General features: G+C 36.1%; 1 protein-coding gene across 2 annotated transcripts; it reads left to right on the top strand.

Annotated features, from left to right (window-relative positions):
- Positions 1-15,199: 15,199 nt before the first annotated feature.
- LOC107792696 (uncharacterized) lies at positions 15,200-21,449 on the top strand. Of its 2 annotated transcripts, XR_012698040.1 has the most exons (6): positions 15,200-15,699; positions 17,380-18,313; positions 18,793-18,888; positions 18,983-19,119; positions 20,416-20,947; positions 21,043-21,449. XR_012698040.1 is itself a non-coding variant. In XM_075228057.1 (5 exons), exons 1-5 carry the CDS (start codon positions 15,449-15,451, stop codon positions 20,594-20,596), a joined length of 1,599 nt encoding a protein of 532 aa, XP_075084158.1. In that variant the 5' UTR covers positions 15,200-15,448; the 3' UTR covers positions 20,597-21,029. The 2 variants fall into 2 exon arrangements, 1 of the variants encoding a protein (XP_075084158.1); XM_075228057.1 differs by lacking the exon at positions 21,043-21,449 and having other exon boundaries at positions 20,416-21,029.
- The last annotated feature ends 3,939 nt before the right edge of the window (positions 21,450-25,388 follow it).

The following is a 25,388-nucleotide window of genomic DNA, read 5'->3' as shown; positions in this document are numbered from 1 at the left end:
CATTTCTACTCATTTTTGAGTTTTGAGTCTCGGATTTGGGCGCTTTCAAGGGGGATTTTCACGACTTTGAACTGGGTAAGTGTTCTTTATCATAAAGTGATTATATTTCATAAATCCATGTCTATATTCATCATTTATTTCGGATTTAGATGGAAGAAATTGAAATTTTTGTAAAACTTTCCAAAAACGAAAAATTTAGATTTGAAGGTCCATTTGATATCGGAAGTAGACAAATTTGGTATGGTTGAACTCATATCGGAACGGGTGTTCGGATTTCGTAAGTTTTTTCGGGATTTGAAACGTGGATCCCACTGCCGAATATTTTAATGAATTTCGGATTTTTATCCGAAAAATTTATAAATTCATATGGAATTAATTCCTATGATTAGTATTGAATATATTGAATTGTTTGTGAATAGATTTGAAGCTTTTAGAGGCAAATTTAAAAGGAAAATCTGTGGTTGAATAATTGATTGGAATTTGCAAAGCGAGGTAAGTGTTGGGGTTAACCTTGACTTGATGGAATAGAACCCTTAAATTATTTGTTATGTGAATTACATGTAAACGACGTATAGGCGAGGTGACGAGTGTCTATACATCGTCAAATTAATTATTTGCATGCTTACTTGAAAAATCATAAATTATTTTTAATCATAAATTAATTATTATAATAATTATTTCTCTCTTATTCTTTGCAAATATAAATTCTTAAATTCCTGCATTAATTGTTACATGCTATTTGAATTATGTGCCTTAATTGTTATTTGACATTTAGCATAATAAAATATTAAACTGCCTAATTGCTCCCTGATTTCCATAATAATTTGCTATTTGTCATTGTTTGCTTCATAATTAAACCATAATTATTGTATGCTTGTTGTCTCGTAATTTTATATTAATTGTTACCTTTTATTGAAAAAATTTCATCTATAAGAATTGGTAAATAAAAATGTTGGAAGAGCGGGTTGCACGCATGTCACGACCCAAAAACCCACTAGTCGTGATGGCACCTAACCCAAACCGTCAGGTAAGCCAATTTTCAACTATCCAATTCCAATAAAATTAATTAAAAGAAAATATCTAAAACCGATACATCTCCCAATGAACTGGTAGTACAAATCATGAGCTTCTAAGAATAGAGTATACAAAGCGAAAATGAAATAAATACATAGCCTGTTTGAATAATACATAAACAGAGCTTTTATAAATCTAAGGCTACCCTGAACAAGAGGCAGCTACAACAGGAACGCAGGTACATCTTCAAGTCCCTCAACCATCGAGCACAGCAACAACAGCAGCCAACATCTGCACGCAATGTGCAGAAGTGTAGTATCAGTACAACCGACCCCATGTACTGAGTAAGTAACAAACCTAGCCGTAGGTTGAAAGTAGTGACGAGCTTCCACCAAGTCGGGTCCAAAACCAATAGTCCACAACAATCCATAACAACATAAAGCAAATAATACCAGAAGTAACTCAGAGACAAAATGCTCAGCCAAATCATGATTTCAAAATAGTAGTTCTTTATTTCAAATACATCAGTGAAAACCCAAATCGTTTGCTGGAGTTGCCCAAAAATATGAATAGTTTGAAAATAATAAATTTCTCCCAAAATCTTGTCAATAATAAATAAGATGTTTCATTTTCCTTCCAGATAACCCGTGTAAAAAAAAATAAATACATCACTATGCCCATCTGTCAACAATGTGTGAAAAATCATGAATGATGTGATGCAGTACAGCACGAAGAAATACATCTCTATGCATGTATGTCATGTGTGCATGCTAATGCAATGCAACTCAATGATAAAAATCATAAACAGCCCCTCGGGCAGAACATCACTCATATACAGCCCCTCGGGCAAACCTCACAGTCACTCGTGCCACTCGGACATACCTCACAATCACTCTTGCCACTCGGGCATACCTCACAATCACTCATGCCTACCAGTCACTCATCACTCGGCGCTCAGCACTCGCACTCAGTAGGTACCTGCGCTCACTGGGGGTGTGTACAGACTCCGGAGGGGCTCCTTCAGCCCAAGCGCTATATCAAGCCACATCATGGCATAATCACTTAGGCCCTCGGCCTATATCAAACATGTTGCGGCGTGCAACCCGATCCCATAAATATGCAACATGTTGCGGCGTGCAGTCCGATCCCATAAATGTGCAACATGTTGTGGCGTCCAGCCCGATCCCATAAATATCCTCACAAATCAGGCCCTCGGCCTCACTCAGTCATAAACCTCTCAAGTCACTCGGGCATTTCAGTAAAACAGGGCATTCGACCCAAAATATTTATATGCATCAAAATAGAGTCATAAAACTGAGTTATGATATGCAATGAAATGAATATGACTGTGTATGAATTTTTAATTTAAAACAAATAATTCACAGCAATATGACCTCTGAGGGTCCCAATAATACTGGCACATAGCCTCAACATGACTTTTTTTAAAATATATTTTTTAGCTCAATTTCTTTAACACAATAAACCGCATGGAAAAAATACCAAGGTTATTTAACTATAAAATTCTACATAAATAATTATGTCACAATTTCTATAGTGCACGCCCACACGCCCGTCACCTAGCATGTGCGTCACCTCCCAATAATTCACAAAATACATATATTCAGGGTTCATACCCTCAACTCCAAGATTAGAAGAGTTACTTACCTCAATCCAAGCAAATTCTTTATTCCAATAAACCTTTTCCTCTTGATTCGGCCTCTGAACGCCTCGAATCTTAGTCAAAATAATTTGATACAATCAACACGAGGTATAGGAATCAATTCCATATGAAAATGCTAATTTTCCATAAAAATCCAAAATTTAGTTCAAAAATTGCCCGTGGGGCCCACGTCTCGGAACCCGACAAAAGTTACAAAATCTGAACACTCGTTCCGATACGAGTCCAACCATACAAAAAATATCAAATTCCAACATAGGATTGACCTTCCAATCTTCATTTTACATTTTTGGAAGATTTTATAAAAAATCTAATTTTTCTTCCATAAATTCATGGATTCATGATGTAAATGAATATGGAATCATGAAATATAATCAATATAGGATAATGAATACTTACCCCAATATTTTTCCATGAAAATCGCCCAAAATTCGCCTAAACCGAGCTCCATAAACTCAAAAATGAGTAAAAATGGCAAGAACCCCGTTTATAGACCCTCAGCTGTTTCGGGCGTCACAGGTAGCGTGGGGCGCTGCCTGTGGCGCATTTTCCAGCATCCCAAAATTCCCAGCGCCAGGGCTAGCGCCCCACGCTACCCTGGGCGCTCGCGGCGATGGAAAATTATTTCCGACACGAAAATAGGCATAACTCTCACATACGATATACGAATTTAATGATTCTTTTTGCTATGGCTCCGTAATTTCAATACGGATATAATACTTCAATCAAAACTGAATTTGGAGCTCACTAGCTTAATGTGATACCACATATTCTTGAAGAATCGACATCCGGTCACTATTTTAACTTAAGCTTTAAATCTTGGAACTAGATGTTCCAATTCATTTCAAAATCTCACTGGACCTGAACCAATTGCCCCGGCAAGTCACACAACAACTGTAAAGCCCAGTTTGAGAAGTAAATGGGGAAACAAGGTTGTAATACTCAAAATGACCGACCGGTCGTTACAACGCCGCAACATGATTTTTTATAATGAATATATTGGAAGATCGGGTTGCACACCGCAACACGCTTATTAAAAGTCAATATTGGAGGATCGGGTTACACGCCGTAATAGACTTATTAAAAGTCAATATTGGAGGATTGGGTTGCACGCCACAACAGACTTATTAAAAGTCAATATTGGAGGATCGGGTTGCACGCCGCAATAGACTTATTAAAAGTCAATATTGGAGTATCGGGTTGCACGCCGCAACAGACTTATTAAAAGTCAATATTGGAGGATCGGGTTGCACGCCGCTATAGAATTGAATGTGAATATATTATGAGAGCGGATTGCACGCTGCAACAGAATTGGTTGAAATAATAATGGATTATGACTGTTGGGTTGGTTTTAATTATTATAAATGAGTTGCCTATTTTATTTATATTATTTGTTGTTATTATCAATATTGTGTACATGTTAATGTAAGTGAACCGCCTTAGCCTCGTCACTACTTCGTCAAGGTTAGGCTCAGCACTTACCAGTACATGGGGTCGGTTGTACTGATACTACACTCTGCACTTCTTGTGCAGATTTTGGAGTTGGTCCCAGCAGCGTACCATAGACTTGCTCAGATTTCAGCTATTAGAGGAGACTTGAGGTATAATTGCATGGCGTCCGCAGTTTTGAAGTCCCCGTCTATTGTACTTTAGCTGTGTGTTTATTTCCAGATAACTTTATATTATTCAGACCTTTATTTGTATTTATTCTAGAAGCTCGTGCACTTGTGACACCAATTCTAGGATGGTATTTAGACATCGTTGTTTGATGGATTATTTCACTATATTTCAAACTTTACTTCTGCATTTGTTTCCTTGTTATTAATAAATTTAAAATTATTTTAAAAATGGATAATATTATTCTAACATTGGCTTGCCTAGCAAGTGAAATATTAGGCGCCATCACGGTCTGAAGGTGGGAATTTCGGGTCGTGACAATTAGTATCAGAGCACTAGGTTACATAGGTCTCACGAGTCACGAGCAAGCTTAGTAGAGTCTGAAGGATCGGTACAGAGACGTCTGTACTTATCTCTTAGAGGCTATGAAGTTTAGGAACAATATCACTTCTTTCTTATTCTGTCATGCGATTTTATTCTATCATCGATGATTGAACCATTCTACTCTTATTCTCTCGCAGATGGTGAGAACACGTAATACCTCTATCTATGGATAGGGGCCAGAACCCTCGGTGGCAACTATGGCCAGGGGTAGAGGTCGAGGCCGAGGTCATGCTAGAGGCCGAGGCAGAGGTAGAGCTCAGTCCAGAGCTCGAGCAGCTGCACCTATTGAAGAATCTCAGATAGACCTTCAGGAAGAGGTCCCAGTTCAGAATGAACCAGTTGGACCAGTTCAGGTCCCGGAAGGATTCATAGCCACTCCAGTGCTTCAGGATACTCTAGTCCGATTGGTGAGTCTTATGGAGGGTGTGGCCCAGGATGGTATATTTCCAGTGGCACCAGCCATCTCACAGGCTAGGGCAGGAGCACAAACTCCTACTACTCCCGCCCCGGAGCAGATGGCTCCCTAGAATCAGGCTCCAGCAGCCCCGCCAGTTGGGGTAGTTCGGCCAGTTATTGTGACACAGACCGGTGATAGGCCCGCCATGTCTTTTGAGGCCTTATTAAGACTGGATAAGTTTACTAAGCTCTTTCCAGTTCACTTCAGTGGTACACCTTCTGAGGACCCACAAGATTATCTTGAACGCTGCCACGAGGTACTGCGAAACATGGGTATAGTTGAGACCAATGGAGTTGATTTTGCTGTATTCCAGATGACGGGTTCCGCCAAGAGGTGGTGAAGAGATTATACATTGACCCGACCAGTCAGATCACCTACACTTACCTGGGAGTAGTTCTCTCATCTATTTCTGGAGAAGTTCCTCCCTATCATACTGAGAGAGGAATTCCGCAAGCAATCTGAGCGCCTACAGCAGGGCAGTATGACTGTTACTCAGTATGAGTCCCGCTTTGTGGATTTGGCCCGCCATGCTCTCCTTTTACTGCCTACGGAGGGAGAGAGAGTGAAGAGGTTCATTGAGGGACTCACTCACCCTATCAGACTTCATATGGCCAAGGAGACTGGAAGTGAGATTTCTTTTCAGGCGGCTGCTAATGTCGCAAGGAGGACCGAGATGGTTCTTACACAGGAAAGAGGGCAGAGGTCCGATAAGAGGCCTCGTCAGTTCGGTGGTTATAGTGTTGCCTCGTATGGAGGCCGGGGTAATTTTGGTAGGGGTCATCCTCCCAGACCATTTCATTCAGCACTTCATGTATCTCCCGGTGCTTCAGGGAGTCACGGTCCTATTATGCCTTACTTTGGGCAGCCAGTATTCAGTGCACATTCAGCTCCTATCAATGCACCACCACTCCAGAGTTACTACAGTGGTTATCCGGCCCATCTGGGTCAGCTTCAGCTTCAGCAGCCATGGCATCAGGATGGGTGTTATGAGTGTGGAAACATTGGTCACATCAGGAGGTATTGCCCTAGATTGGCGAGTAACAGATCTCGGCAAGATTCTCGTGCCATCATACCGGCACCGGTTGCTTTACCGCCTGCTCAACCAGCTAGAGGTAGGGGTCAAGCAGTTAGAGGTGGAGGTTAGGCCATTAGAGGTGGAGGTTAGGCCATTAGAGGTAGAGGTCAGACCGTTAGAGGTGGAGGCTAGCCAGTTATAGGTCGTCCCAGAGATGCAGTTCAGAGTGGTGGGGCCCAGCCCCTATTTTATGCTTTTCCAGCTAGGCCTGAGGCCGGGTCATCTGATGCTGTGATCACAGGTATTATTCCAGTTTGCCATAGAGATGCTTCAGTTCTATTTGATCCAGGATCTACTTATTCCTATGTGTCCTCATATTTTGCTTCATATTTGGTTGTGCCTTGTGATTCTCTGAGTGCTTCTGTGTGTGTATCTATACCGGTGGGAGACTCTGTTGTAGTAGATCATGTCTATCGTTCGTGTATGGTTACTATTGGTAATCTTGAGACCACTGTGGATCTTCTACTTCTTGATATGGTAGATTTTGATGTCATCTTGGGTATGGATTGTCTATTACCTTATCATGCTATATTGGATTGTCATGCCAAGACAGTGACCCTAGCCATGTCGGGGTTACCTCGGTTAGAGTGGAAAGGAACTTCTGGCCATTCTGCCAGCAGGGTTATTTCTTATATGAAAGCTCGGCGTATGATAGAGAAATGGTGTCTAGCCTATTTGGCTTATATTCGCGATCCCAGTGCGGATGTCCCTTCTATGGACTCAGTACCAGTTGTTCGTGAATTTCCAGAAGTATTTCCTGCAGATTTGCCGGGGATGCCACCCGACAGAGATATTGACTTCTGTATTGATTTGGCTCCGGGCACTCAGCCCATTTCTATTCCACCATACCGTATGGCCCCGCCAGAGTTGAAAGAATTGAAAGAGCAGATACAAGACTTGCTTGATCAGGGATTCATTAGACCCACTGTCTCGCCCTGGGGTGCAACAGTATTATTTGTAAAGAAGAAAGATGCTCTATGCGGATGTGTATAGATTATCGGCAGTTGAACAAGGCCACTATCAAAAACAAATATCTGCTGCCAAGAATTGATGACTTATTTGATCAGCTTCAGGGTGCCAAGGTATTTTCGAAAATTGATTTGAGATCTGGTTACCATCAGTTAACGATTAGGGCATCTGATGTCCCTAAGACAGCTTTTCGGACTCGGTATAGGCATTACGAGTTCCTAGTGATGTCATTTGGGTTGACAAATGCTCCAGCAGTATTTATGGATTTGATGAATCGGGTGTTCAAGCCTTATTTGGATTCTTTTGTGGTTGTATTCATTGATGATATCTTGATTTACTCCAGCAGTCGAGAGGAGCATGAGCAGCATCTTCGAAGTGTGTTTCACACCTTGAAGAATAATCAGTTATATGCCAAATTTTCAAAATATGAGTTTTGGTTAGACTCAGTTGCCTTTTTGGGACATGTTGTATCGACAGAAGGCATAAAGGTGGATCCTATGAAGATTGAGGCTGTTTAGAATTGGCCTAGACCTACTTCGGTTACAGAGATCTGGAGTTTCTTAGGTTTGGCAGGTTATTATCGTCGGTTCGTGGAAGGATTTTCATCTATAGCAATCACATTGACCAGACTAACCTAGAAGGGTGTTCCATTCAGATGGTAAGACGAGTGTGAGTTGAGCTTTCAGAAGCTCAAGACCGCTTTGACTACGACGCTAGTATTGGTATTACCCACAGGTTCAGGATCGTATACGGTATATTGTGACGCATCTCACATTAGGCTTGGTGCAGTATTAATACAAAATGGCAAGGTAATTGCATATGCGTCGCGGCAGTTGAAAGTTCACGAGAAGAATTATTCGGTTCATGACTTAGAATTGGCAGCCATTGTTCATGCGCTGAAGGTTTGGAGGCATTACCTCTACGGTGTCTCGTGTGAGGTATTTACTGATCATCGTAGCCTTCAGTATCTGTTCAAACAAAAAGATCTTAATTTGAGGCAGAGAAGATGGTTGGAGTTGTTGAAAGACTATGATATCACCATTTTGTATCACCCCGGAAAGGCCAATGTGGTGGCCGATGCTTTGAGTAGAAAGGCTGTGAGTATGGGCAGTCTTGCGTATATTCCGGTTGGTGAGAGGCCATTAGCTGCAGATGTTCAGACTTTGGCTAATCAGTTCGTGAGGTTAGATATTTCAGAACCCAGTCGGGTTCTAGCTTGCACAGTCGCTCGGTCTTCTTTATATGAGTGCATCAGAGAGAGGTAGTATGATGATCCTCATTTACTTGTCCTTAAGGACACGGTGATGCTAAACAGGTTGTTGTGGGGGAAGATGGAGTTTTGCGAATGCAGGGCCGTATTTGTGTGCCTAATGTGGATGGGCTTCGTGAATTAATTCTTGAAGAAGCACACAGTTCCAGGTATTCTATTCATCCAGGTACCGCTAAAATGTATCAAGATTTGCGGCAACATTATTGGTGGAGGAGAATGAAAAAGGATATAGTTGCACATGTAGCTCGGTGTCTGAATTGTCAGCAAGTTAAGTACGAGCATCAGAGACCTGGTGGTTTGCTTCAGAAGTTAGAAATTCCTGAGTGGAAGTGGGAGCGTATCACTATGGATTTTGTTGTTGGGCTTCCACAGACTCAGAGAAAAATTGACGCAGTTTGGGTCATTGTGGACAGGTTGACCAAGTCAGCCCATTTCATTCCAGTGGCAGTTACCTATTCTTCAGAAAGGTTAGCTGAAATTTATATTCGTGAGATTGTCCGACTTCACGGTGTGCCCGTGTCTATTATTTCAGATCGAGGTACGCAATTTACCTCACATTTCTGGAGGGTTGTACGACTTGAGTTAGGCACGCAGGTGGAGTTGAGTATAACATTTCATCCACAGACAGATGGACAGTCAGAGCGCACTATTCAGATATTGGAAGATATGCTTTGCGCTTGTGTTATAGACTTTGGAGGTTCTTGGGATCAATTCTTGCCACTTGCAGAGTTTGCTTATAATAATATCTATCAGTCGAGTATTCAGATGGCTCCATATGAGGCATTATACGGAAGGCGATGCCGATTACCATTTGGTTGGTTTGAACCGGGAGAGGCTCGGTTATTGGGTACCGATTTCGTACAGGATGCCTTGGATAAGGCCAAGATTATTCAGGAACGACTTCGCACAGCTCAGTCTAGGCAAAAGAGTTATGCCGACCGTAAAGTTTGTGATATTGCATTCATGGTTGGAGAATGAATATTGCTCCGGGTTTCACCTATGAAAGGTGTAATGAGGTTCGGAAAGAATGGCAAGTTGAGCCCTAGGTATATCGGACCCTTTGAAATTCTTGAAAGGGTGGGTGAAGTAGCCTACATGCTTGCATTACCACCTAGTTTATCAGCGGTTCATCCGGTGTTCCATGTGTCTATGCTTCGAAAATATCATGGTGATCCGTCCCATGTGTTAGATTTCAGCTCAGTCCAATTGGACAAAGATTTGACTTACGAGGAGGAGCCGGTGGCTATTCTAGCCCGGCAGGTCCGACAGTTGAGATCAAAGAGTTATCCTTCAGTTCGGGTGCAATAGAGAGGTCAGCTGATAGAGGCATCTACCTGGGAGTCCGAGTCGGACATGCGGAGTAAATATCCACACCTTTTCTCCAACTCAGGTACTTTTTCTAACTCCGTTCGAGGACGAATATTTGTTTTAGAGGTGGAGAATGTGATGACCCAAAATGTCATCTTTAAATTTAATAAGTAATTCTGTGTTCTAAGACCTCGAAAAATGCCATTTATCATTCCTCGACTTGCGTGCACAGTCCGTAAAATTTTACAGAAAGTTTTCATGTGAAAATGGATTAAAATGGGAAATAGAGCTTTAAAACTCAACTAAGTTGACTTTGGTCAACATTTTGAGCAAACGGATCCGGATCAGTATTTTGAAAATTCCGGTAGCTCCGTATCGTGATTTGGGACTTGGGAGTATACCCGAAATTTAATTTGGAGGTCCCTAGCTCAATTTATGACCATTTAACGGAACTAGCAATTTAAAGGCTAAATATTCTAAGTTTGACCACGAGGTTGACTTTTTGATATCAGAGCCGGAATTCGATTCTGGAAATTTGAACAGCTCAGTTATGTCATTTATGACTTGTGTGCCAAATTTAAAGTCATTCCGGATTCATTTAATATGTTTTGGCACGAGATTTGCAAATTGAAAGTTTAAAACTCAAAGTTCGAATCGGGGTGCGAATTGTAATTTCAGTGTTGTTTGACGTGATTTTAGACCCCGAGTCAGTCCGTATTATATTACGGGACTTGTTGGTATATTCGAGCGGGATCCCGAGTACCCCGAAAGTGAAACGGATTGAAATCGGAACAAGAATTGGACTTAAGCAAAAATCTGAAATTTGGGTTGTGGTATAATCGCACCTGCGGAATTTTGACCGCAGGTGCGAGCTCGCAGAAGCGAGACTTCCATCGCAGATACGGCCTTCGCATGTGCGGCCCTTTTGCGTAGAAGTGGACGTCGCATGTTCGATATTTTGTCCGCAGATGCGAGCTCGCATGTGCGAGCCCAGGCACCGCAGATACGAAAATGCTGGGCAGAATACATAAAATCGGGTCTTAGCCATTTTTACTCATTTTTGAGTTTTGAGTCTCGAATTTAGGCGATTTCAAGGAGAATTTTCACGACTTTGAACTGGGTAAGTGTTCTTTATCATAAAGTGATTATATTTCACAAATTCATGTCTATATCCATCATTTATTTCGGATTTAGATGGAAGAAATTAGAATTTTTGTAAAACTTTCCAAAAACGAAAAATTTAGATTTGAAGGTCCATTTGATATCGGAATTGGACAAATTTGGTATGGTTGAACTCATATCGAAACAGGTGTTCGGATTTCGTAAGTTTTTCCGGGATTTGAGACGTGGGTCCCACTGCCGAATATTTTAATAAATTTTGGATTTTTATCCGGAAAATTTATAAATTCATATGGAATTAATTCCTATGATTAGTATTGAATATATTGAATTATTTATGAATAGATTTGAAACTTTCAGAGGCAAATTTAAAAGGAAAATCTGTGGTTGAATAATTGATTGGAATTTGCAAAGCGAAGTAAGTGTCGGGGTTAACCTTGACTTGAGGGAACAAAACCCTTAAATTATTTGTTATGTGAATTGCATGTAAACGACGTATAGGCGAGGTGACGAGTGTTTATACGTCGTCAAATTAATTGTTTGCCTGTTTACTTGAAAAATCATAAATTATTTTTAATCATAAATTAATTATTATAATAATTGTTTCTCTCTTATTTTTTGCAAATATAAATTCTTAAATTCCTGCATTAATTGTTACATGCTATTTGAATTATGTGCCTTAATTGATTTTTGATATTTAGCATAATAAATATTAAACTGCCTAATTGCTCCCTGATTTTCATAATAATTTGCTATTTGTCATTGTTTGCTTCATAATTAAATCATAATTATTGTATGCTTGTTGTCTCGTAATTTTATATTAATTGTTACCTTTATTGGGAAAATTTCATCTATAAGAATTGGTAAATAAAAATGTTGGAGGAGTGGGTTGCACGTCGCAACATGATTAATTATAATAAATATATTGGAGGATCGGGTTGCACGCCGCAACAGGCTTATTAAAAGTCAATATTGGAAGATCTGGTTGCACGCCGCAACAGACTTATTAAAAGTCAATATTGGAGGATCGGGTTGCACGCCGCAACAGACTTATTAAAAGTCAATATTGGAGGATCGGGTTGCATGCCACAACAGACTTATTAAAAGTCAATATTGGAGTATCGAGTTGCACGCCGCAACAGACTTATTAAAAGTCAATATTGGAGGATGGGGTTGCACGCCGCAATAGAATTGAATATGAATATATTATGAGAGCGGGTTGCACGCTGCAATAGAATTGGTTGAAATAATAATAGATTATGACTGCTGGGTTGGTTTCAATTATTATAAATGAGTTACCTGTTTTATTTATATTATTTGTTGTTATTATCAATATTGCGTACAGGTTAATGTAAGTGAACCGCCTTAGCCTCATCACTACTTCGTCGAGGTTAGGCTCAACATTTACCAGTACATGAGGTCGGTTGTACTGATACTACACTCTGCACTTCTTGTGCAGATTTTGGAGTTGGTCCCAGCGGCGTACCATAGATTTGCTCGAATTTTAGCTATCAGAGGAGACTTGAGGTATAACTGCATGGCGTCCGCAGTTTTGAAGTCCCCGTCTATTGTACTTTAGCTGTGTGTTTATTTTCAGACAACTTTATATTATTCAGACCTTTATTTATATTTATTCTAGAAGTTCGTGCACTTGTGACACCAATTCAGGGATGATATTTAGACATCGTTGTTTGATGGATTATTTCACTATATTTCAAACTTTGCTTCCGCATTTGTTTCTTTGTTATTAATAAATTTAAAATTATTTTAAAAATGGATAATATTATTCTAACGTTGGCTTGCCTAGCAAGTAAAATGTTAGGCGCCATCACGATCCGAAGGTGGGAATTTCGGGTCGTGACATTCATACTGATTAGTAGATTGAAGCAAGTTTCTTTTTACTTCTTCTAAATATTTATTAATCATCTCATCTTTATCTCCTTCTTCAAAAGAGATTCTTCTAGCAATATGCTTGACTGAGCTATCATCAATTATTCCTTTCTGGGGAGCTGTTGAGTATTCTTGGATTTTTGCTCCAATAGAATTTAAGAATTCTTGACCGTATAACATTTTTGTCTTGGGATCCTTTTTCATTAATTTATCCCAGAAATTATGGTAAAATATCCTATATAAGCAAAGAATATGTTCTTCTGTGAACCCCAACTCGGGAGTCCATTTATGAATCCATGGAATAGAGAACTCTATAAAGAAATATATTTGGTCAATTTTTTTCAAATAGCAGATATGATATGCGTGATATAACTCGTTCAAATCTGGCAAAACTTTAGTCCATTCTTTGTATAACATAAGAAATGGGTCAGGTAATATCTTGACTGTTGGGCCGTGTTATGACCACCAATTTAAGAACCAATTAGGAATGAGACCTGCAAATATCTTTGCACATACCTTTATGAACCAGGTATGTTTATGTCTCTCATTATTATAATAAAGCACTTTATCAAAGGCTTGGATATAATCTCAATATGTGAAATTCATTTGGGAATGATGCAAATTATTACTGCCCAACCATACCAACATGCAGATAAGTATACTGATTTTTATATAAATCTACATCTTGTTTGTTTAACAAACGAATAATCTGTTCAGACGAGTTTAAAGCTAAAGATTGCTCAGTAGTTTTAACTAGTTGTTTTGAAGAAAGTTTATCAAACCATCCATAATCATAAATTGTTTTGATAGGGACTTTAGGAATTGTCCATTTGTTTAACAAATCAAGATTTTGAGGTATATCTACCTCTTCAAATCTAGTATTTTTCATACTAGTTCCTCCTAAATTCATAACAAAAAATAACATATCTATGCCGAATACTTCAGATCTATCTCATATATACCATGAAAGTTCCTAGGCTCTGATACCATTAATATAATAATAATAATAATCATAATCATAATAATAATAATAATAATAATAATAATAATAATAATAATAATAATAATAATACGACTATTTAGTGAATATATTTTTATTGGAAAATATTTGATTTATTTGACTAAAAATGGGATACACTGGATAAACTATAAACATAGGTTTGTATATACTAGATAAGTTGGGATAAACTTTTATTTTTTAAATGTTAACCTTGACATTTTTAAAAGACTATATGGAAGAGCCTTGGAGAATGGCATCTTTATCATTTTAGTGTTTATCCGAGGATTAACTAATTACGGGATTATTATCCACACCCTCAATATGGGATAGAATAATACCACAATAGTGGGATCAACTAACCACGAATTAAAAAATTCAATCAAACGCGAAATAAAATAGTCTTCCACCTAATTTCGGATTATTATCCCTTATCTCACCAACTAAATGACCCCTTAGACTTGATAACCTCCTTTCTGCTGTGAGAAAATAACAACTAGATGGATATCTAGTCTTTTTTTTCTTTTTTTTTCATCACTGGATATCTAGAGCCCGTTTGGATTGACTTAAAAAAGTGACTTTTAAGCACAAGTGCTTAAAAGTATTTTTTAAGTGCTACAGCTTGTTTTATAAATAAAAACTTATGTTGCTAGATAAAAGTGCTGAAACTGAAAAAAAGTTGTTGGAGTATTTGGTAAACAAATGCTAGTAAGCATTTTTTCCTGTTAAAATGACTAAATATCCTTAAAGTTGTTAACACTATAGAGATGTTATTATAATATTTTATTCTAAATTAACACATATACAAATAATTTATAATTAAATCACTTTCAATTTTAATTAATTATCTAAATATAAATTATTTCTTTAAATAATATACAATAATTAATTATTTGACCAAAAAAGCGATTTTTTCGTTCATATCTTCAGATTCTTAGGTAACATGTAAACTCATTGAAATATTTGATTTAGAATATAGTTTCAGCAATTAAACAAAGGATGGATTCAACGACAAAAAAAAAACTGTTATGAAACCAAAAAAGAAGCTAAAGAATAATATTTACAAAATATTGGAATATATTAAATATTTATTTAAAAAGCTACCGTTGACTTCCCCTTTTAGAACTTCAAAAAAGTTGACTAATTTTGGTGTACATAGCATCAACGATAAAATTAAAATTGGTGATGAGAACTGACACTTTAATTAGTTAGGGAATGGTAGTTTTGGGGTTTAGAAAAAGTGAAAGGAATAGTAGGGTAAATTATTTGGTCAAATATAGAGGGGTATGAATTGGCTTAAAAGCTGGTCAAACCAACTTAAAAATATTTTTGGAGTTAAAATGAGTGTTTGGATAGACTCAAGCCTAATACTTTTAAGACTATAAAAGTGCTTTTAAGCCAACTTAATTAAAAGCTCAAATAACACCAACTTATTGCTTTTGGTTTATTTAGGTTATTTTAGGTTAAAAGTATTTGGCTCAAAAGCGAACACTCAAATAAGCCCAAAATTGCTTTTAAGTTTAAGCCGATCCAAACACCCTCCTAATCGGGGTTAACTCTCACTTTCTTCTTCATTCATCCTCCTTTTTCACGCTAACTCTCAAAGAACCCCCTTTTTTTTTTTGTACATTCAACGTACGACGATTACACATCTACTGAACCAGAAGAAGATGAGATATAGAAAGGATAAATGTGATCTGATAATTGGAGGACTAGTGTTAATTGTGGGCAGTTGGGTAATGGGAGTAAAAGGGTCGATCCATGAGTACAAGAATGAAGCTTTTATTCCTCGTTTTAATTCATTCTTCTTCCATGGTGGTAGTGAAGGTCTTTATGCTTCTAAGGTGCAAGATTCTCCCCTTCCCCTTCCCCTTTCTGATGACACCAATAATAAACCCCTTAATGGCAAGTCTTTCATCAGGTACCCAATTTTTGTGTTTTTCCAGTTTATACATTTGGCTATTTTTGTCAATTTTGAGAATTTATTTTTGTTTGCAAGTTGTAGATGTAGGTGTGATCCTGAATCAAAGCTGGCTAGAAAAATTACAAGGAAGAAACTTGAGATTCTACTAGATTTGAAAGGAGGATTGCAACAGTTATTGAAAATAAGGAGATGGTTTGTGAATGCAATTTTACAAAGTGAATGAGTTAGGTAGATAAATTTATTCTGGAAAAGTATGTCCAACCAGACTTTTTAGTGTGCCAGCAAAAGTTATTGAAAATATGGGTGATATGTACATATTATTTGCATAGCACATTTGACACTCAAAGGGATTAAGAATACAAAGTGTGGAACACGAAAGTTATGTTAGTTAAGCAATTGGTAGGGATAAATGTTCTTCATGGAAATTATTTTCTTAAAAAAATATTTGACCTGGAAATCAATTTATGGATCATTTTTCAGAAGAAGTAACTACACATTGCTGCAGGTTTTCTCAACCATTTATGTTAGATTACAGTAAAGTGGGAGATTTTCCATACAGGACAATAGTGTTTTATTCAGCAATTGAGGAAGCTGCGATGGGTCTTTGCAAACTTCAGTCTATATCTATTTATGTGCTATATTTAAAAAAAAAAAGAACTCACTTATTAACTTCTATTAATTACACGGTTACGCCCCCCATTCTTCCTCATCCTCGCCACTTCCCCTACAATTGTAACTTCATTACTAACATTCTCTTCATCTATTAATCATAAGTATTGGGATAAGGTGATTAGACATGACATGACACATCTTCAACTTACCGAGGACATGACCCTAGATAGGAGGGTATGGAGGTCAAGTATTAGGGTAGAAGGTTAGTAGGTAGTCGAGGAGCGATGTCTCACGTTCTTGAGAGTGTGAGTGAGAGATGGTGACAGTTTGGAGCACGTTATCTACTCCTCCTTCTACATATCAATATTATTATTATTATTATTATTATTATTATTATTATTATTATTATTATTATTATTATTATTATTATTATTCTCGTATTATCCTATTCTGCATTTCTTTATATTACATGTTGTTTACTTTGCGTCGGTATCTTATTATTTTGTTGTCGTTACTGTTTCTTTTCTCTAGTATTTTCAACATGGCTTCTTTGCTAAGTTTTTTTTTCAAACTTGCTTTGTTTTTTCTTTGAGCCGAGGGTCTATAAAAAACAACCTCTCTACCTTACACAAGGTGGGGTAAGGTCTGCATACCCACTACCCTCCCCAGACCCCACTTGTGGGATTACAATGTGTATATCGTTGTTGTTGGTTGCATATAAAAGTTGATGGCATAAAATAATTCTACAAATTGTAGGATCAGCATTAGGATAGTGTTTTGATGAGACTTTTTATGGTTAGAGATTGACAACAACTCTGAGGTGAAATAAGTCATATGGAGTAGAAGTTTGGATATTTTTAATTAGCCGAAAGTTTCAAGATGTTTTCCAGAAATAAAATGTTTTGATATTTGTCCTCGCATGACCTAGTTCTTTCTCTATCTTTAATAGATTGAACTGAATTCGCTATTGTCTTTATGATGGCTGTTGTGTTTTAGAAATAGAATGTCCAAAATATGTGATGAATAATTTTAGTGACTCATTGCTTTCTTGCATAATGATTTCAGGTTTGAGACAATCACCTTTAGAAGAACAAAGGAGGCTGCAAATAAGCAAAATGAGATGCAGCAGAGTACTGGAATTGTTGAAGCCATAATAGTCGAGGTCAAAGACAGGAATATGATTGGAGGATCCTATCTTAATTCTGAGGCAATATGTTGCACCCCTGCTCTTGCCAAGGATGGATCCTGCAAGGTAGGAGAGGTTATAATCCATCAAGATTCTGAGAACCCTGGGTGGCCAAAGCGGATTCAGACGTCCTTTGAAGGAAACAATGAAGAGGCTAATATGGTACTCCAGACTGTCGAGATCAACAAGACTGGAATGTATTATCTCTATTTTATGTTCTGCAATCCAGAACTCCAGGGGACATTAATTAGTGGTAGAAGTGTTTGGAGAAACCCAGAAGGCTATCTACCTGGGAAGATGGCACCACTAATGACATTTTATGGTTTGATGTCTCTAGCGTACCTCATTCTTGGTCTCTTGTGGTTTTTACGTTTCGTACAACACTGGAAGGATATAATACAGTTGCACTATCACATTACTGCCGTGATAGGTCTTGGAATGTGTGAAATGGCTCTTTGGTATTTTGAATATGCAAATTTTAATGCCACAGGTAGCAGGCCAATGGGAATTACCATGTGGGCCGTTACCTTCAGTGCTATAAAGAAGACCGTCTCACGTTTACTTCTTCTAGTGGTTTCAATGGGTTATGGTGTTGTACGGCCCACACTGGGCGGTATAACCTCAAAGGTACTTCTTCTGGGTGTGGTATACTTTCTAGCTTCTGAAGCCTTGGAGCTGGTTGAACATTTGGGAAATATCAACGACTTCTCCGGAAAAGCGAGAATCTTTTTGGTGTTACCCGTTGCTTTATTAGATTCCTGCTTCATTGTATGGATATTTTCCTCATTATCCAAAACTTTAGAGAAGCTTCAGGTGATGAAAACTTTCTTTCTTTGTATTCTATTAGTTAGAGATTGGTCAAAAATACTAATAAGAAATACAAGATGGTTGATCAGTTATATACTGTCGTAGTCTCTGCTTTCTGAATCTCTTTTTTGCTCAAACTACAAGATAATTGCATTTTCATCATAAACATACTCCTTTTCTCTTTTGAATTGTTTGGTGGATACCTGATGTCTTTAAACTCTGGTTGATGTATAGTTGATTACAAATGCACTTATGTTGGAGATATAGAGAATCTCAACAATTGAACTGATCTTTGACTCCATCATAGTTCATCACTCTCTTTAAGTCTTCTTAACCCAAGGAGAAGTTTTATATAATTTCAACAGTTTAAGTTTTTGTTTCTCTTTTTTGACTGGAGAGTGTTGGTTTTGTTCAATGTGCGAGGAAAACACAAACATCCTTGTCTTGAATCTGAAGGCTTCCTTCTTTGCCCATATGTACCTCAGATTCGTAGAAGCGTGGCCAAGCTTGAACTGTACCGAAAGTTTACCAATTCTCTAGCAGTTTCAGTTCTGCTCTCTGTTGCTTGGATTGGCTATGAGGTATTCTTTATGGTTGTATTCCCTTTCTCTTTCCTCAATATTATAAGTTTCTTTTCTTGATTACTCTCTGAAATTAATATATTTGTTTATGCAGCTGTACTTTAATGCAAGTGATCCATTGAGTGAATTGTGGCGAAGAGCCTGGATTATCCCTGCTTTCTGGACCATACTAGCGTACTTGCTTTTGACGGTGATATGCATTCTCTGGGCTCCTTCGAATAACCCAACCAGGTGAATAATCCTTGTCCCCTTCCTTTTCTTGTCAGTGCAGTTAGTATAGCTTACTTCTATTGTTACTGGCTGAAGATTACTGCAAATGGATTGAGGATTAAGACATACTTCTAAATGTGCTTCATGTTAGTGATGGCTATTGAATTCATTTATAAATGGAAAGCATGACTAGCTGTGAGTATGTGACTGTTGCTGTTAATCGAGTCTTTGGCTTACAGAAGAAAATGATACTGCACTGTCCATTATCAGTGAATATAAGAGATCTATATTGAGTATGCAAAGACAAAGTGCCCAGAGTAACAAATATTCATTGCCTTCAATATGTGGAGTTGGATGGAAATATAGGACTTGTTTGGAATCATTTTTTGCTGTTAATATTTATCTGTATAAATAGTTTTTGCTGAATTTGTTTTGTTTTGCACGAGTATAACAATGTGAGTTTAAAGATGTTAGTGGTTCTTTTGATATTTCTCTCCTAAATTGACAAGTTATATTAAAATGAATGAGCATTTTACTTATTTCCAATTAGTTTGAACATGCTAATTGAAAGTAAAATGCTGTCCTTTAAGGGGCAAAACTTATATCTTAATTATTTGAAACAGAAAACGGTATCTTATAATTGAAAATGATGCACGAATAGATGGCCGTTGGAACTAATTGGAATAAAATCCTACAATATTTGCTTGAGTACAGTTTCTGAATCTCCTCCTTTCCGACAGTTGAATAAGTTTACTGAAGTGAGGAAAATCAATCTGCCTATCTTGTCCAAGTTCTAATGAGATGAAACCTCTATGTCCCTGCCCTAAGCAGGGAACAAAGATAATCCATTTTTTTCCGTTGGCTCTCTTTTTGTATGGTTATGGAAACAGGAACTTCTGTTGCACTTTCTTTGTTGCGGGGTGTCATTAAATCAATACATGTAATGATGAATTTCATGTGCCAGTAATTATATCTGAACCGTCGGCATCTTTTATGTACCTTCCCAACTCTTCTAAGATTAGGCAAGCCTAAACTGCCTTGTTTCTCTTATTTAAGGTTAAGTTTCGATGAGTTTTGATGGGTCTGTAAAATATATCCCTCTTGTGTTGCTGGTGGCGACTGCTTTTTACTTCACAAAAGAAAAGGATTGAAACTTAGAAATCTGTCTGTTCCATTTTCATATTGTATCTTGTGATTCTCTCACTCATGCAAAGTTTTGGTTCGTCTACGAAGTCCTTGATCTGCTGGGTTAGTCCTTTATTTGGTAGTTTTTTCTGAAAATAGTCTCTAATTTGTTATCTCTTCACAATTTTACAGATACGCATATTCAGGGGAGACTCTTGATGATGAGGAGGAGGGTCTGTCCCTCACAGGCAGTGGAGTAATAGTGGGAGGAGATCTTGTGTCTAAACTGGAAAGGAAGGAGAGGAAGGCATCTATTGCAGCAGATCATGTGTTTGGGCTAGGAGAAGTTCTTGAGGAGGATAAAAGAGAATGATGCCATTCATTTCGGGTTGTTCTTTCACTCGTTCATTCATGGACGCAGAAATTTGCCCAGATAATATTTATACCTCCTTTTCTTTTCCTGTTTTTCGTAAAAGAACAGACTGAAATACATGGCGGTTGGAAATTAGCAAGTCGGATCGGAGAAATCCAAACAACATTGCAGGGAAGATTGGCATCTCTCTTGTCTGAAGAATAGCCGGAGAAGGCCAGCCGGGTGAGCTTGGCATTGAAGTCCAGTTCTCAGAGGCAATCACAATTTTAGGCTTAGTAATTGAAACTTCAGACGTGTTGTGAAGTCGATTAGGCTCCATGCCAGTTTAGAGGATGCAGAAAGACCCTTGTGGTCAGTGATATGTGATAACCAAAGCTTCAAATTCAATTATGAATGCTTACTTATTTTGTGCTATAATACTTTTGTATTGTCACTTTCCTTTTTAGGCTTGAGGTACTCGTTGCTGCAGCTCTTGGTATACCAATCTGATGAGCCTTATATGCATAACCAAGAAGGGAAAAAGGAAGCAAAAAGAGCCTGCAAGAAACAAGAATAAAGAAAAAGAAATGGTAAACTTAATTTAAGCTAAAGCATCATATAATCAGTCTGCCTCATGTTTGGTATGATGATGATATAATAACCAAGCTGAATTTATAAGAGTAGTAAGATGGATATTGTGAAAAGTACCTAAGAATAGGAAGATCAAATAAACTCTAGTGTGCAACAGAGTTTTCAAATATGTATCGAGGAGAGAATGAAACCTAAAAGTCTGATCATCTAAAATGCCTAGATGAAAATATGCTAAGATGAATCTTGAATGCATGATAAAGACTTAAAATTCTCACTTTGGTCATTTTTAAACTCAAAGACGCCATTCGTGGCTGGACCAAAAGTGACCCGAACTGAAAACTTGGAGGATTATTTATGTTCAGTTACAAATTTGTAATCAACTTGTAAATTTGAGGTCGGTTTGCGCAAGTCTAAGAAACAAGCAGTTTTTTCGATAGAAAATAATTCCTTTAGCTTTGTTTGAATTTAAAGTTTTAAACTAAGCTTCAAGCATTAAAATTCAAATATTTGTGATTTTAAAATTATTTAGTTTACGTCAAATTCTAAGTGGTAAGTGCTCACATTAAACTATTCATCTATCTCATATAATAGCCTATAAACTTTCTACAATTTTACTAAGGATGTAAGATCTTCCACAAGGATGCTACAAGTAGGGGTGGGTATCGATCGGTTCGGTTTGGTTGTAAATATTATCGGTTCAGCATATTTATTGTCGATTTATAAATATGCTAAACCGATAACCGAATCGATAAGATATCGATTATCGAGTATTGGTCAGTCGTTTATCGATCCTTATTGGTTCGGTTATCGGTTTACCGATAAGAATAAAAAATATTCAAAAAATTCATGTTTTTATTATAAAAATCGTGATCATACTGTTAAGAAAAAGAAACTGAATTTTTGCTCTTAAGAAAAGAGGGATTAAATTTCAACTTTAGAAAAGAAAACTTTCTTTGCATTTGAAAATATCCCAATGAATGATCTCAATATTCAAAGTTATAAGTTAGTAGGAGTAAGGAATAAGACATTCAACAATCTAATCTTACTAACTATCTCATTGCGGGAGGGCATAATTCACAGGAAAATAATAATACCTAATCTTGTAAATACTAAAGAATAACCGCAACAAAAGAAACAAATAGAAAAACTAAAAATCTGAACCATTAATTCTTTAAAGGTTTAAAACTAAAAATCTTAACTGAAAAATTAAGATGAGAAATTCAGAAAAGTTTAAAACTTACTATAAGGATTAAGGTCTGAAGATGAAGAGTAATCGCCGAGAGAATTGAGAGAATGAGAGAATGAAGTCATAAGGCGGCTTTATATACTTAGTGGGTAAAATTATAATTTTGTTAAAGCTTATTGGGCTATCGGTTACACCGTTAATAAAATTGGGGTATTATCACTTTTATCCCGCGCTAGAAACTATTTACATCCGGTAGCCGAAAAAGTGTATAAATTTTATATAATTTTTGTATATAACATTCTTAATGTGTATATATACAAAATATATACAAATTTTATATATTTTTTTGGCTATTATTTTTACGGTGTCATATTTTCGATACATTGGGCAAACCGAGACCCGAACCGATAACCCAATAGTCAAATAACATTAAATCGTTATCGAACTATTTACCCAATAACCCGATATCGATAACCTAATATTTTTTTATCGGTTCGGGATATCGGTTATACCCGATATATGCCCAACACTAGCTACAAGTGAGAGTATATAATTGGTAAAAAGTTTTCGTAGGTACAAGAATAAAAAAACTTACTCACATTCAATGTCTATTAAACCCATAAATTAGTTTGATGTTTGGTGGAAAAACAGGTTTTTGTAAAATATTAAAAAGAAAAATTGCAAGAACTCTGCTTGAATATTTGAAGCAAACGCCAGTTCCTTAAGATGGAGGTTGAAGGTTGAGTTCTTTTCTACGAAGTTCCCTCCGGGAAAAGAAAAAGAATTATTTCCCATGAAAAACCAATAATTGCGTGATTTCTTTAAGAACATCATTTAGAGCCTGTTTGGAAGTCATATAGGAATTGAATTTGGGTGTAATTGAATGTAATTACACAGTTTGGCATTACTTGGTCAGTATGAAATTGAGTGTAATTGAAGAGGTGTAATTACACTCTTCAATTCTGAAGGAGAGGTGATAATTGATGGTAATTACACGGCGTAATTACAAGATTACTTTTTAATTTCTTTTATTTTATTTTTATTTTTATTTATTTTCTTTGTAACTTTTTATTTTTATTATTTTAATTTCTTTTTATTTTAATTTTTTTCTTTTATTTTTAATTTTTAATTTTTTTAGAATATATTTTTCTTTGTACATTATTTACTTTTTCTCTACCTTGACTTCTTATGATTCCATGTAATTGCTCGTATATTTATTTCTTATTTATTTTATTTTCGTCACTTAGCGTAACTGTATTATTATTCTAGTTTTTGAACTACATCTCCTAATATTAGAAATAATGAGTCATTAACAAACTTGGCATATAATGAGTGATATCATTAAAGTAAATTTTTTTTGTTAAATGAGGTTATAAACATACTATTAAGTTTCCCAATCTTAAGTGGTTATTGGAACTTATTTTTATTATGTTAGAATTTGATATATGTTAAACCTTTTTTTTTTTTGGATTTTGAAATTGTGTTATATTTATGGTTCCAATTTACTTATTTTAGTAGTATTGTCTTGTTATTTCACATTGCATGTTGTTCATTTTTAGTTAGAATTGCTAGATTAGTTTTGTCAAATAATTGAATAATGTTATGATATTATATTTATAAATATTAATTTATTTTATCCAACATGCATTCCATGATGTTCTTACAAAACATATGTTTTTAGTTTTTATAATTTATTAAATTAAATATTATTAATTTGGAAAATATATATCAATTATTTTTACAATATTAGTTATAAATATATGATTACTAATTAATGTATATTCAAGAAAAAATATGCATCTTAAATACCAAATCTATTATTATTTATACTTATAAAAAATTATTTATAAACATATATTTATTATATTAACTTTTAAGTTTTGATAATTATTTCATTTAAAATTTAATCTAATTGTGTAATTACACTTGTGCAACCAAACAATATGCTTGTAATTACACTGTGATTATGTTATGACAATTAAACAAACAGGCCGTCGTAATAACTATATTGTGTAATTACTAGGCTGTGTAATTACTACCTAGTAATTATACCAATTCCAATTACCGAGTGGCTTTCCAAACAGACCCTTAAATTTTGACCTCATTAATTTTTTTTAGCTCTTTGTTATATTTTCTTCTTGTCCTCTTTCCTCTTTCTTCTTTCTTCTCCATCTTCTTCTTCTTCTCCTACTTCATCCTTCTGCATTTTTTTTATTCTTCTTTCTCCTTTTCCTTCTTTTTCTTCCAATAAATTATGACACAACTAAATTTAAAAAAGAATAAAATGTGATATAGAAAACTGAAGATTCATTACTTATTTGTGATTAAAATTAAGTAGGTAATATTTCATTGAACTTATATTGTCTGTCTTTAATGATTTGGATTAGTTTGGTTGGAGAAAATAAAAAAATAAATACCATTGTTGGTTTTTGTTCGAGCTTGAAAAAATCTTTTTGAAGAAAACAAAGTGAATTTATTGATTTTTTAAGGTTTATGTTTAATCTAACCATTGGAGTTGAAATTGATATTAGAAGGTTATATATTCAAATTTGGAGTCATTTGGAGTTGATTTGGATCATTCTCGAAGCTAAACATATTGGTGAATTTTTCGCATGGCATCTATGGTAATGGTTAGAATTTATGGCCAATTATGACGATTTACCAAAATATTTTCCAAAAAAATTATGATGGTGGTATGAACTTGTGACCAATATAATGATTGCTAGGATATTTACAAGTCGGTTATGATACTGATCTAGGGGAGACTCAGTACTATTGGGAACCTAAAGCCAAACTTTCGTAAGAGGCCTTTAACTTTTTCGTATAAAAAAATTCATATATGTTATTTATTTGAAATCTACTTTTCTAACTTTTTGAAATGCAAAATTACGATAATTATTTTATAATTAATTTTTTTTAATATTTTTTTTTAATTGATAATATAGCTAATGCATTCAATCTCTTTTGCACCATGATTGATCTTAAGTAAGATTTTATCAATTTTAATTTTAAAAAATTTAATTTAAATTTCTACTT

Source organism: Nicotiana tabacum, chromosome 13 (assembly GCF_000715075.1).
Source record: "Nicotiana tabacum cultivar K326 chromosome 13, ASM71507v2, whole genome shotgun sequence".
In the NCBI taxonomy this organism is placed as follows: domain Eukaryota; kingdom Viridiplantae; phylum Streptophyta; class Magnoliopsida; order Solanales; family Solanaceae; genus Nicotiana; species Nicotiana tabacum.
This window is presented reverse-complemented; position numbering and strand designations above follow the sequence as displayed.

Bases quoted from the DNA above. Each gene is read 5' to 3' on its own strand.
- LOC107792696 (XM_075228057.1), top strand. From the start codon at position 15,449: ATGAGATATAGAAAGGATAAATGTGATCTGATAATTGGAGGACTAGTG. The intron at 18,314-18,792 runs GTGATGAAAACT...TATGTACCTCAG, and splicing joins AAACTTTAGAGAAGCTTCAG to ATTCGTAGAAGCGTGGCCAA. The intron at 18,889-18,982 runs GTATTCTTTATG...TTGTTTATGCAG, and splicing joins TTGCTTGGATTGGCTATGAG to CTGTACTTTAATGCAAGTGA.